Raw genomic sequence first — 12,512 nt, forward strand, 5'->3', positions numbered from 1 at the left:
ATAATCAAAAGAACAATAACATTGGAAATGTATCGGCCGATCCTTCACTGTCGCTGGGTCAAAATCCTGGAACTCCCTCGCTAACAGCACTGTGGATGTACCTACACCTCACGGACTGCAGCGGCTCAAGAAGGCAGCTCACCACCACCTTCTCAAGAGGAGTTCGCAGAAATGTTGCCGTGCAGAAGGAGGCCATTCTGCCCATCGAGTCTGCACGGACCCTCTGAAAGAGTCCACGCCCTCGGCCCACTCCCCCATCCGATCCCCGTAACCCCACCTAACCTGCACATCTTTGGACTGTGGGAGGAAACCGGAGCACCCGGAGGAAACCCGCGCACACACGGGGGAGAGCGCGCAGACTCCGCACAGTCACCCGAGGCTGGGAATCGAACCCAGGCGCTGTGAGGCAGCAGTGCGCGCCACGGTGTCTCCCTTTTGAGCGAACCCACAAAAAAAAAAGGTTGTCCGGTGTAAAAGCACTGGGCATTCAGGGCAATCGGACGGATATGGGGGTGGGGGGCAAGGTTTATTTTCTGTTGGGGAAGAATAAAAGAAATAGTTGAAAGTTTTTGGTTGTTTGCAGCTTCTTATCAATGCAGAGGGAAGTGGAACTTTAACCACACCTCGACAACGAGAGGGGGTGGGGGGTGGTGGGGGAGGAACTGCAACATCCGTCTGGATTTAAATGCTTTTGTGAGTGCAGCTCTGCTACTTTGGTCCTCTGGAGATCAGGCTCACGCCCTCATTTCAACTCCATCCGCTCCCAGGAACACAGTGGGATGAGAGCTGTGTAAGGGGGGGTATGTGTGGGGGGAAATGACTTTACGAAGAGTGAAGAAGTTAAGCCGTAAGGAAGATTACGGGAACCCGGACCCCGGGGCGGTCAGTGACATTTACACAGCGGAGCCTGCCAGAAACTCCCAGCTTTACAGGACCCTCGCCTACTCCGGGGGCACCTTACCCCGCAGCCACAAGCAGGTAGGTAACCGGGGGGGCATTGCAATCCCATAACACCGTCTCCACCAAAAGGACACCTCAAATGTTTCTGAGGAACTGAGATTAAGATTGGTTTCTGACAGCCTCCACATGCAAAGGGAGCTTCTGGTCAAAAGTGAAGCCTTTTGTAGTCAAATAGCAGGTCGTTACGGTGTCTCCATGTGTAAATAGAGGCTCCTATTGCAGGCAAGGAAGCTTCTGGTCAATAGTGAAGCATTTTGTAGTCAAATAGCAGGTCGTTACGGTGTCTCCATGTGTAAATATTGCTCTTATTGCAGGCAAGGAAGCTTCTGGTCAATAGTGAAGCCCTTTGTAGTCAAATAACGGGACTTGAGGTGTCTCGATGTGGAAATTGAGGCTCCTATTGCAGGCAAGGAAGCTTCTGGTCAAAAGTGAAGCCTTTTGTAGTCAAATAGCAGGTAGTTACCATGTCTCAATGTGTAAATAGAGGCTCCTGTTGCAGGCAAGGGAGCTTCTGGTCAAAAGTGAAGCCTTTTGTAGTCAAATAGCAGGTAGTTACCATGTCTCAATGTGTAAATAGAGGCTCCTGTTGCAGGCAAGGGAGCTTCTGGTCAAAAGTGAAGCCTTTTGTAGTCAAATAGCAGGTAGTTACCATGTCTCAATGTGTAAATAGAGGCTCCTGTTGCAGGCAAGGGAGCTTCTGGTCAATAGTGAAGCCTTTTGTAGTCAAATAGCAGGTAGTTACCGTGTCTCCATGTGTAAATATTGCTCTTATTGCAGGACAACAAACATATTCTAATTTAACCCGCCTGTTTTGGATACCTATTTCCCCTCCAAATGCTTCTTTATTTTGTTGCTGTTGTTGCTGGTGACCAGAACCATTTACATCACTTCAAACCGATCACTCTGTTTTGGAGTGATTGAAGAAAGGGCTGCAAACTGTGGAGAAGGGGGCTCACTGCTTTGTGAACAACACCAGGCGTGTGACACACATCCCCTTGTTCAGGCTGACACACAATAGGTGGAACTGGCCAACAAGGAAACACGGGTGGAGCAACTTTGATTTGGGAATATACCGGTTTTCAATTTGTTTTATCTGAAGTTGGGGCCTTTCAGAGCTTAGAGAACAAGATTTCCCTTTCATTCGAAGTATTATTTCATTTGGGGGGGGGGGGGGGGGAGGCAAGTCACCTCTCGGGTAGTCCAGCCTCTTAACGTTTTCCATTTCGCAGTTTGAGAGCTGAATGGGAGTCCATGGGTTAAAATAGATTTTCTTTGGGGGGGGGGGGGGGGGGGGGGGGGAGCACGACGTGACATCAATGTGAAGTGAAACTTTTTGATGATTCAGTGGATACAGTGAGATATTGAGAGACGTCTGTTTTTGATGGCGTGAAGATTAGCCATCATTTAAGACGAAGTTCCCCTTTTCCAGTCACTGTTCCTATTTTGTTCCATTCAGCCCCCCCCCCCCCCCCCCACCTTAGTACAATGTACTATTGAATCCCCACAGTGCAGATGGAGGCTCTTCAGCCCATTAACTCTGTGCTGACCCTCTGAAAGAGTATTCTATCCAGGACCACTCCTCCGCCCTATCCCCGTAACCCGTAACCAATCCATCTAACCTGCTCATCTGTGGGGGCGAAACCCACGCAGACACGGGGAGAATGTGCAAACTCCACACGGCCAGTGACCCATGGCCGGGATCGAACCTGGGACCTCAGCGCCGTGAGGCGGTTGTGCTAACCCCTGCGCCGCCGTCCACGGATCAGACCATGATCCAATCGAATGGCGAAACAGATTTAGAAAGGGGCTGAATGGCCTCCTCGGTTTCTATGGTCGGCTGGAGGACAAGAGGGTAAATGACCATTTCTTCACCACGTTTGTGGGAATTGGGGCTGGGGGGGCATTAGTGGACCCCACCCTCCCCCAGAACCACGTTTTCATTTAAGGTTCAATAACTTTCCTTTTTGATCTGAGTTTTGTTTGTGGTGCTCCCTGTAGGGACAGACCCCATTCAATTTGCGAAATGGTTTCATTTGCCAATTTCTTCACATTTACTCTGTTGATTTCGCCCTGAGTTTTCACGGGTCCATGTAAAAGACGCACATACGAGGAGTGGTGAGGGAGGAGGGTTTGGGGGGGGGGGGGCAGCGGGAGTGGTGGAGAGGGGGCAGGGGGAGAGGTGTGGTGGGGGGGGGTTTGGGGGCGCACGGGGAGTGGTGGTGGGAGGGCTGGGGGAGCAGGGGGAGTGGTGGGGGGGAGGGTTGGGGGGACAGGGAGAGTGGTGGGGGGCAGGGGGAGTGGTGGGGGGAATTGGGGGAGGGTTAGGTGGGGCTGGGAGAGTGGTGGGGGGCAGGGGGAGTGGTGGGGGGGGGGGTTGGGGGAGGGTTAGGGGAGTGAGTGGTGGGGGGAGGGTTAGGGGGGGCTGGGAGAGTGGTGGGGGGGCAGGGGGAGTGGTGGGGGGCAGGGGGAGTGGTGGGGGGGGGGGGGTTGGGGGAGGGTTAGGTGGGGCTGGGAGAGTGGTGGGGGGCGGGGGAGTGGTGGGGGCAGGGGAGGGTTAGGTGGGGCTGGGAGAGTGGTGGGGGGCAGGGGGAGTGGTGGGGGGCAGGGGGAGGGTTAGGTGGGGCTGGGAGAGTGGTGGGGGGCAGGGGAGGGTTAGGGGGGCTGGGAGAGTGGAGGGGGGCAGGGGGAATGGTGGGGGGGTTGGGGGAGGGTTGGGGGGGCTGGGAGAGTGGTGGGGGCAGGGGGAGGGTTAGGGGGAATGAGTGGTGGGGGGAGGGTTAGGTGGGGCTGGGAGAGTGGTGGGGGTTGGGGGAGTGGTGGGGGGATTGGGGGAGGGTTAGGGGGGGCTGGGAGAGTGGTGGGGGCAGGGGGAGGGTTAGGGGGAGTGAGTGGTGGGGGGAGGGTTAGGTGGGGCTGGGAGAGTGGTGGGGGTTGGGGGAGTGGTGGGGGGGGTTGGGGGAGGGTTAGGTGGGGATGGGAGAGTGGTGGGGGGCAGGGGGAGTGGTGGGGGGGTTGGGGGAGGGTTAGGTGGGGCTGGGAGAGTGGTGGGGGGCAGGGGGAGTGGTGGGGGGGTTGGGGAGGGTTAGGTGGGGCTGGGAGAGTGGTGGGGGGCAGGGGGAGTGGTGGGGGGGGGGGTTGGGGGAGGGTTAGGTGGGGCTGGGAGAGTAGTGGGGGGCAGGGGGAGTGGTGGGGGGGTTGGGGGAGGGTTAGGGGGAGTGAGTGGTGGGGGGGAGGGTTAGGGGGGGCTGGGAGAGTGGTGGGGGGCAGGGGGAGGGTTAGGGGGAGTGAGTGGTGGGGGGGAGGGTTAGGGGGGGCTGGGAGAGTGGTGGGGGGCAAGGGGAGTGGTGGGGGGGTTGGGGGAATAGTGGGTCGTGAATGGTTTTGGTTTTGTCCTACACATTAATAAGTTGGGGAGAGGGTTGGTGAACAACATTTGGGGAGAGAGCCTGCTTGTGTCTGGGGACCAGGTGGTTGATGTTTGTATGAGAGCAGAGGGATTTCTAACACTAACAACCTGCATTTGTATGGTGCCTTTGAGCAAGTAAAACACCCCAGGGTGCTTCACAGGAGCGGTATCGAGTCACACGACGATTTGACCAAAAGCTGAGGTTTTAAGGGACGTCTGAGGTGAGGCTGGGACAGGTGCATGGTGGGAATTCCAGAGAACAATGGGACCCGGAGCCGCCAATGGCGGAATTGGGAATGTGCGAGAGACCAGAACTGGAGGAACACACCGAGGTCTTGGAGAGTCGTGGGGCTGAGGGAGGCGGTGGGAGAAGCGATTCATTATAACGACAGCCTTCACTTGCTTTCCGTGCCCCACAAGTAGGGAGGAGGCCGGCGCTGAACCCCAACTCAGCAATGGCTCGCGTTTGAAGAGGCCTGTAAATGGAAACATGCGTACAGGGCCCAAGGGATTTGGAGGTCACAAAGTGAAGGGGACATGCCCCCCCCCCCCCCCCCTCCCCACTCACCCCCACCCTCAGGCCCTTACCATTGCCTTCACCAACTCTTGCTGCCAGTAAATGATTTTTCTCCCACAGATAATAGATTATGTGGAGGAGACTCCCCAGTGACAGGTCACTGAATTGGTGCCAACTGGCGCCTTTAGAAAGGAAATGAGAGTCATATCTGCTGAAAAGTGGATTGAGAGTTAACAACTGCACTTCATCTCTTGCTTTTACCCAGAGGAGGAACTTTAAAGCCAGAAGTTACACTTGGTGCCGTGCAATCAGAACGCACTTCTCCACACAAAGCGGAATGGAAATCTTGCCCTCGACAAGATATTGAGGTTGGGGACGCCATTGCAAATACCCAAACCGGGCGGCGGTCGATTTTTGATTGTGAGGCAAAGGGGGTTAAGGGTTCGGCAACCACGTTTAAGGAGTCAAAATACCGAATCAAACTGAATTGGAGGAACAAGTTCGATGGGCTGAATGGCCTCCTCCTTGTTCCAATCATCAGTGCTGTTTGAACCCTCCTGAGACCCCGAACGTTGCCAACTGGCCTGAGCTGGTGTGCCATGCTGCACCTTTCCCAGTCATGCCCGAGTTCTGAACCCAACTGGGATGTTCTTCATATTAAAGAAGGGCCTGCCAAAACAGTCTGTTACATCCAATCATGTAAAGCCTTGATGCCAGTATCTAACGGCGCCCTGGGGTATAACTCTGCCAGCTGAGTTTTCCTGCAATAGTGATGAATGATTGGAGGTACTGGCCTTGGTATGAGACTGAATCCTCCATCCACATGGGTGTATGGTAAGAGAGTTCTGTTCCACAAAGGAACAGAGCAGTAGGAAGCTCCTGCTATTCATCTTTGAAGCTGACAGGGCCAAATATTTTGCTCAGTCGATTGCTACAGAACCCTGGAATGCTGCAGCCCAGTACAAGGCCATTCTGGCCGTTCTGCCAGCCCTTTGAATGAGTTATCCATTCAGTCCCACTTCCACGGTAGCACAGTGGTTCGCACTGTTGCTTCACAGCTCCGGGGTCCCAGGTTCGATTCCCGGCTTGGGTTACTGTCTGTGCGGAGCCTGCACGTTCTCCCCGTGTCTGCGTGGGTTTCCTCCGGGTGCTCCGGTTTCCTCCCACAAGTCCTGAAAGACGTGCTTGTTAGATGAATTGGATATTCTGAATTCTCCCTCTGTGACCCGAACAGGCACCCGAATGTGGCGACTAGGGGCTTTTCACAGTAACTTCACTGCAGTGTTAATGTAAGCCTACTTGTGACAATAAAGATTATTATTGCAAAGAATTGAGGATAGATTGGAGAGGTTGGCACTGTTTTCCTTGGAGAAAAGAAGGCTGAGAGGAGATTTGTTTGAGGTGTTCAAGATTCCGAGGGGAGTGGACAGAGTTAACAGTCAGAAATTGTTCCCTCTCAAGAGAGCATCCAGAACGAGAGGGTGCAGATTCAAATGATGGGTAAAAGGAGTAGAAGTGATTGAGGAAAAACATTTTAATCCCGAGGGCAGTTGGAGTTGGTGTGGAACTCCCTGAGGGCGGTTGAGGCAGGTTCGAGCGAGGCATTCATAAGCGAACTGCATTGCTATCTGAAAAGAGAGAATGTGCAAGGTTACGGGGATGAGGCAGGGAAGGGGGATGAGGTGGAAGGCTCTTTCAGTGAGCTGGTGCAGACTTGATGGGCTGAATGGCCTCCTTCTGCACTGAAAAGGTCCTTTGCCAATCACCTGAAGTCTGTGCCCTCTGAGTGTTAACTTCTGACATGAGAAATACTTTATCCCTATTTACTGTATCAAATCCACCCCCCCAACACCCCTGTCTGGAGTCATTCTGGTCAATCTCTTGCGCACCCTCTCAAAGAACTTGCTATCTCCGATCTGGAATGCATTCTCTGCAAGGATGCTGGGGGCAGGTTCCACAGTATTTTTGAAAGGGGGAAAGCGGACAGCTACGTAAAACGTCAAATATTGTCGGGCTATGGGGGAAAGAACGGAGGGCGTGGGGGCGGGTCGGTCGCTCTTTTTCGGAGATCGATCGCCGGCCCGATGGGCCGAAGGGCCTCATCCTGTGACGCCTGCTGGCCATGAATGATCCTCCTTCCATCAAGGCTGCTGACTTGCATGATGCCCACGTGACAGTTATGGTACTGCATTGTGTGGAGCTGGTTTGAGATGCTTTGACGTGATAAGGCGACATGAAGGCGAGTGCCTTCTATTAATGGATTGGCAATGTGGGGGGGGGGGGTGCTTTTTCTCGAGAGTGAGCTGCATCGAAACCAAAAGATTGTGCGGTTTCACCGAAGAACTCGCCTGCAACAAGTATTGTTTTCAATAGAAAACACACGAGTTCCTAGAATTAGTACCATACTACCCCAGAGACCAATGCATTCCTGCAATTCTGGCCTCTTGCGTAGTCCCATTTACATTGCTTCACAGTTGGTGGCAGTACCTTCATTTGCCCTACATCCTGGGATATCCTCCTTAAGGATCCCCACCTCTCCTTGTACCTCTCCTTGTTTGGCTCAGCAACCAGCTTTGTTTGCTGGATTGGACCTGTGAAGCATTGTGGGGCATTTTACTTTGTTGGAGGTGCGATGTGAATACGAGGTTTTCCAGCAGATCGCCAGTAGAGATGTGCCTGACCTCCCATGGTACAATGGGCCACAGTGTTAGAATTGAAACCAAGAGTTGACAGGCCCAGATTAATGTCCCGTCAACTGTGGTGTGATGTTTTGAAATTAGCCCTTCGTTCGAGACAGCGACTGGTTAAAAACGCTCATGAATAATGTTGAGTTAACATTCTGTTAAAGGGTCAGTGTCTTCAAAGCTCTTAGCTGGTGTCGATCATCCAATCAGTGATTTAAAAAAACAACTATTATGGTCATCACTGCCATTAAAATAATGTGGTCCAAGGGCAGCACGGTGGCGCAGTGGTTAGCATTGCTGCCTCAGGACACCGAGGTCCCAGGTTCTATCCCGGCTCTGGGTCACTGTCCGTGTGGAGTTTGCACATTCTCCCCGTGTCTGCGTGGGTTTCGCCCCCACAACCCAAAGATGTGCAGGGTAGGTGGATTGGCCACGCTAAATTGCCCCTTAATTGGAAAAATAATTGGGTACTCTAAAATTATTATTTTTTTTTTAAATGTAGTCGTAAAATCTAAGTTACACGTCATTTAAAAATATCGGCCAGAATTCTCCGGCCGTTGTGATTCCCTATTCCCGCTGGCAGCGTAGAGTTCCTGGTGGCGTGGGGAAGGGGGGGCATCATTGGGAAATTCCATTGACAAGCGGGGGGGGGGCGGGGGTAAAGAATCGCGCCGTCAGCAAAGGCGCGCCACCGAGAGACACGCGACCATTGATTCTGCAACGACCCTCTGGAAGAGAACCCTAGCTACGCCCATGTTTCTATGTAATTGGACTGCAACTACACGTCTGACATGGAGAAAGATCAACGTCTTATACTAAATGGTGGTGCCAGACTCTGTCCAATATTCCAACTTTGAAGCTGCTCTTCAGACCCTCCGAAGAGGACTATCACTTAACCATTGAACATGCTGCTGCACGCGTGTGCATGGGGATGCGCTCTCCACGTGCGTGTGCATGGGGATGCGCTCTCCACGTGCGTGTGCATGGGGATGCGCTCTCCATGTGCGTGTGCATGGGGATGCGCTCTACACGTGCGTGTGCATGGGGATGCGCTCTACACATGCACGTGCATGGGGATGCGCTCTACACGTGCGTGTGCATGGGAATGCGCTCTATACGTGCGTGTGCATGGGGATGCGCTCTACACGTGCGTGTGCATGGGGATGCACTCCACACGTGCGTGTGCATGGGGATGCGCTCTACACATGCACGTGCATGGGGATGCGCTCTACACGTGTGTATGCATGGGGATGCGCTCTACACGTGTGTGTGCATGGGGATGCGCTCTACACGTGTGTGTGCATGGGGATGCGCTCTACACGTGTGTGTGCATGGGAATGCGCTCTACACGTGCGTGTGCATGGAGATGCGCTCTATACGTGCGTGTGCATGGGGATGCGCTGTACACGTGTGCATGGGGGATGCGCTGTACACGTGTGCATGGGGGATGCGCTGTACACGTGTGCATGGGGGATGCATTGTACACGTGTGCATGGGGGATGCGCTGTACACGTGTGCATGGCAATGTGCTGTACACGTGTGCATGGGGGATGCGCTGTACACGTGTGCATGGGGGATGCGCTGTACACGTGTGCATGGGGGATGCACAGCCGAACTACATGAGCAGAAGGACACCATACAGATTCGCTCTTTTTAGTCTCTGGTCACAAAGCAAAAGGAAGCATTCGTAAGGTCTAGAAGGCTAAGAACAGACAAAGCCCTTGAAGAATATAACGAAAGTAGGAAGGAACTTAAGCAAGGAGTTAGGAGGTTTAGGAAGGGTCATGAAACGTCCTTGGCAAACAGGATTAAGGAGAATCCCAAGGCATTTTTATACATATATAATGGGCAAGAGGGTAGGCAGGGAAAGGGTTGGCCAACTCGAGGACAGAGGAGGGAATCTATGCGTGGAGCCAGAGGAAATGGGCGAGGTACTAAATGAATACTTTGCGTCAGTATTAACCAAAGAGAACGACTTGGTGGATGAGAAGTCTGGGGAAGGGTGTGTAGATATTCTGGGTCATGTAGATATGAAAATGAAGATGGTGTTGGGCACCTTAAAAAACATTAAGACGGATAAGTCCGGGCCTGATGGGATCTACCCCAGAATACTGAGGGAGGAAATTGCTGAGGCCTTGACAGAATCTTTGTATCCAAATTGGCTACAGGTGATGTCCCAGAGGACTGGAGAATAGCCAATGTTGTTCCTTTGTTTAAGAAAGGCAGAAGAGGGCGGCACGGTGGCACAGTGGTTAGCATTGCTGCCTCATGGCACCGAGGTCCCAGGTTCGATCCCGGCTCTGGGTCACTGTCCGTGTGGAGTTTGCACATTCTCCGTGTCTGTGTGGGTCTCACCCCACAACCCAAAGATGTGCAGGGTAGGTAGATTGGCCACTCTTTTGAGGTCCACCAACAAAACAAAAGAAAGGAAAACAAATTGAGGGACAAAGTGAAAAAGACCCTGTCCTGTTAGGGGCCACTGCCTGAACATAACAAAGATCAACAGGAACTTAAACAACATCAAATACGAGTGCAGTTAAAGGGGTCAATAAAGCACCCTAACCCCTGCGGAACCCAACCAGGCACGGAAGGCCTTGATGGTGCCCGTGGACACCGCATGCTCCCTTTCCAGGGACATCCAGCCAGGAATGTAGCCGTGGAAGAGGGACAGAGAGTCTGGCCGGATGACCCCCTCGGTCGCCCGCTGCCTGGACCTATAAATGGCGCGCTTCGCCAGGCGCAGGAGCAGGTTCATAAGGAGGTCCTCCGCCTTCCCCGCCCCCCTTCGCACCGGGTGCCCGTAGATTAGGAGCGTGGGGTTGACGTGTAAACAAAACTCCAGCAAAAGATTGGTTAGAAAACTAAAAAGGGAGTGCAGCCTAAAACGTGTAACATAGACACGATCCACGGACTCCACAAGGCCACAAAAATGGCGGGCTTCCTGGGAGTCCGTGAACCGGTGCAGTCGGTGATTGTACGGCGCTGCTGCACCCTCCACCCCAGAATGCCCTGAAGAACTCCCCGGTCAGCCCCTCCAGCCCTGGGGTTTTGCCCCTGGTCAGGCTGTCGAGGTCGCCGGTCAGCTCCCCCAGGCTTATAGGGGTATCGAGCCTACCAGCGGTATCCGGGCCGACCTGCGGCAGGTCCTCCTACAAAACTCTGCAGGCATCCTCGCTGGACGGATCCGGAGAGGAGAGAGCGCTGTAGAAGCTTCGGATTTGGGCCCGAACCTCCTCCGGATCCGAGACGAGGGACCCGTCGTCGGCCAGCTGCTGACGGACTCCGAGCCTTTTTTCCAGCGAGTAGAAGAAGGGGGAGCCGCTGCGGTCCATGTCTGTAAGGATCTGGATTCGCGTCCTCACATACGCGCCCCGGCACCTGACAAGTTGCAGGTCCCGCAGCGCGACCTTCTTCTCTCTGTACACCAGCCGCAGGGCCGTGTCTTCATCGGGCTGACCGAGACGTGACTCCAGGTCCAGCACCTCCTTTTCCAACTCCTCGACCCTGGATTTCCGCCTCTTTGCCGACCCCCTCGCTTACTCCTGACAGAAGGTAGGCACGTGAGTCTGGCCCACGTCCCACCTTAGCCTCAAGGAGGGGAAGCCTACCCGCTTCCTTCTCCAGCCGGCCCAGAAGTGACGAAACGAGGCCAGGAACCGCTCGTCCTCCAGCAGCAGGTCGTTAAAATGCCAGTACGCGGACTGCGACTGAGGGCGAGACAGGGCGAGCCTCACCCACACCAGACGGTGGTCCGAGCACGGCACCTGCAGCACAGAGGCCATTGGGACACGGGACAGGTACGCCCTTGAAATGCAGAGGCGGCCGATTCTGGACGTTCCAACCCCAGGCCTCACAAAGTGAAGATGCTGGAGCCAGGATGGAGAGTCCGCCAGACGTCCACCAAGTCAAAGAACCCGACCAGGTTCGTTAACTTCACCACCGCACGAGAGCTGCACTGGGTACCGAGATGGTCCTTTGTCCCGAGGGTACAATTAACCCCCCCCCCCCCCCCCCCCCCCCCCCCCAGGACGGTGCACTCGCCCACGGCGATGGTGCCAAGATGAGTGGACACTTGTTTGAAGAAAGTCGTCAGCTGCTGGCCAGCCTGGGGAGCGTAGACATTGACAAAGTGAAGTACCTCGCCCCCCTCGCGGACCGCCAAGTGCAGCAACCGGCCTGGCACTGGCTCCTTGACTCCCAAGATCTCCGGCTGAAAATGAAAGCCACCCCTCCTAAACGTTAGGTCAGGTGACTTATGTAGAACCCCCCCCCCCCCCCCCGCCCCCCCCCGAGCCACTCCAGGAGCCATGTGGCTTCGTCTCCCGGAGCGGTGTGGGTTTCTTGCAGGAAGCACGCCGCATACTTTGTTAACGTTGAGGCTGGCTATGGTCACCTCCATGTCAGTAGGAAAGTGCTACCTTCACCTTTTCAGTGTTCAGAAGGAGCAGAGGAACACAGGGTCTGTTCCCTCAAAGAACAGAGAAAAGTACAGCACAGGAACAGGCCCTTCGGCCCTCCAAGCCTGCGCCGACCATGCTGCCCGTCTAAACTAAAATCTTCTACACTTCCTGGGTCCGTATCTCTCTATTCCCATCCTATTCATGTATTTATCAAGATGCCCCTTAAACGTCACTATCGTCCCTGCGTCCATCACCTCCTCCGGCAGTGAGTTCCAGGCACCCACTACCCTCTGTGTAAAAAACTTACCTCGTACATCCCCTCTAAACCTTGCCCCTCACACCTTAAACCTATGCCCCCTAATAATTGACGTCCCCATCCCTCTCCTTCCTGCAGCAACAGCCAGCACCCAACAGAGACAGGAAGAGCAGCTGCAGCCACTCGAGGTGGATTGGCCATGCTAAATTGCCCCTTAATTGCAAACAAATGAATTGGGCATTCAAAATAAATAAATAAAAAGGTGGAAGGGATAACGCAGGAAATTATA

At 54.1% G+C, this 12,512-nt stretch overlaps 1 protein-coding gene across 1 annotated transcript in view; it reads left to right on the top strand.

Annotated features, from left to right (window-relative positions):
* The first annotated feature begins 711 nt into the window (after nucleotides 1-711).
* tamalin (trafficking regulator and scaffold protein tamalin) overlaps nucleotides 712-12,512 on the top strand; it is a 36,205-nt gene continuing 24,404 nt past the window's right edge. Inside the window, exon 1 of the mRNA XM_038786698.1 lies at nucleotides 712-978. Within this exon, the coding sequence (XP_038642626.1) occupies nucleotides 817-978 (162 nt within the window). The 5' untranslated portion in view covers nucleotides 712-816. The remainder of the gene's footprint in view (nucleotides 979-12,512) is intronic.

This window comes from Scyliorhinus canicula, chromosome 28, assembly GCF_902713615.1.
Source record: "Scyliorhinus canicula chromosome 28, sScyCan1.1, whole genome shotgun sequence".
NCBI classification, from domain to species: Eukaryota; Metazoa; Chordata; class Chondrichthyes; order Carcharhiniformes; family Scyliorhinidae; genus Scyliorhinus; species Scyliorhinus canicula.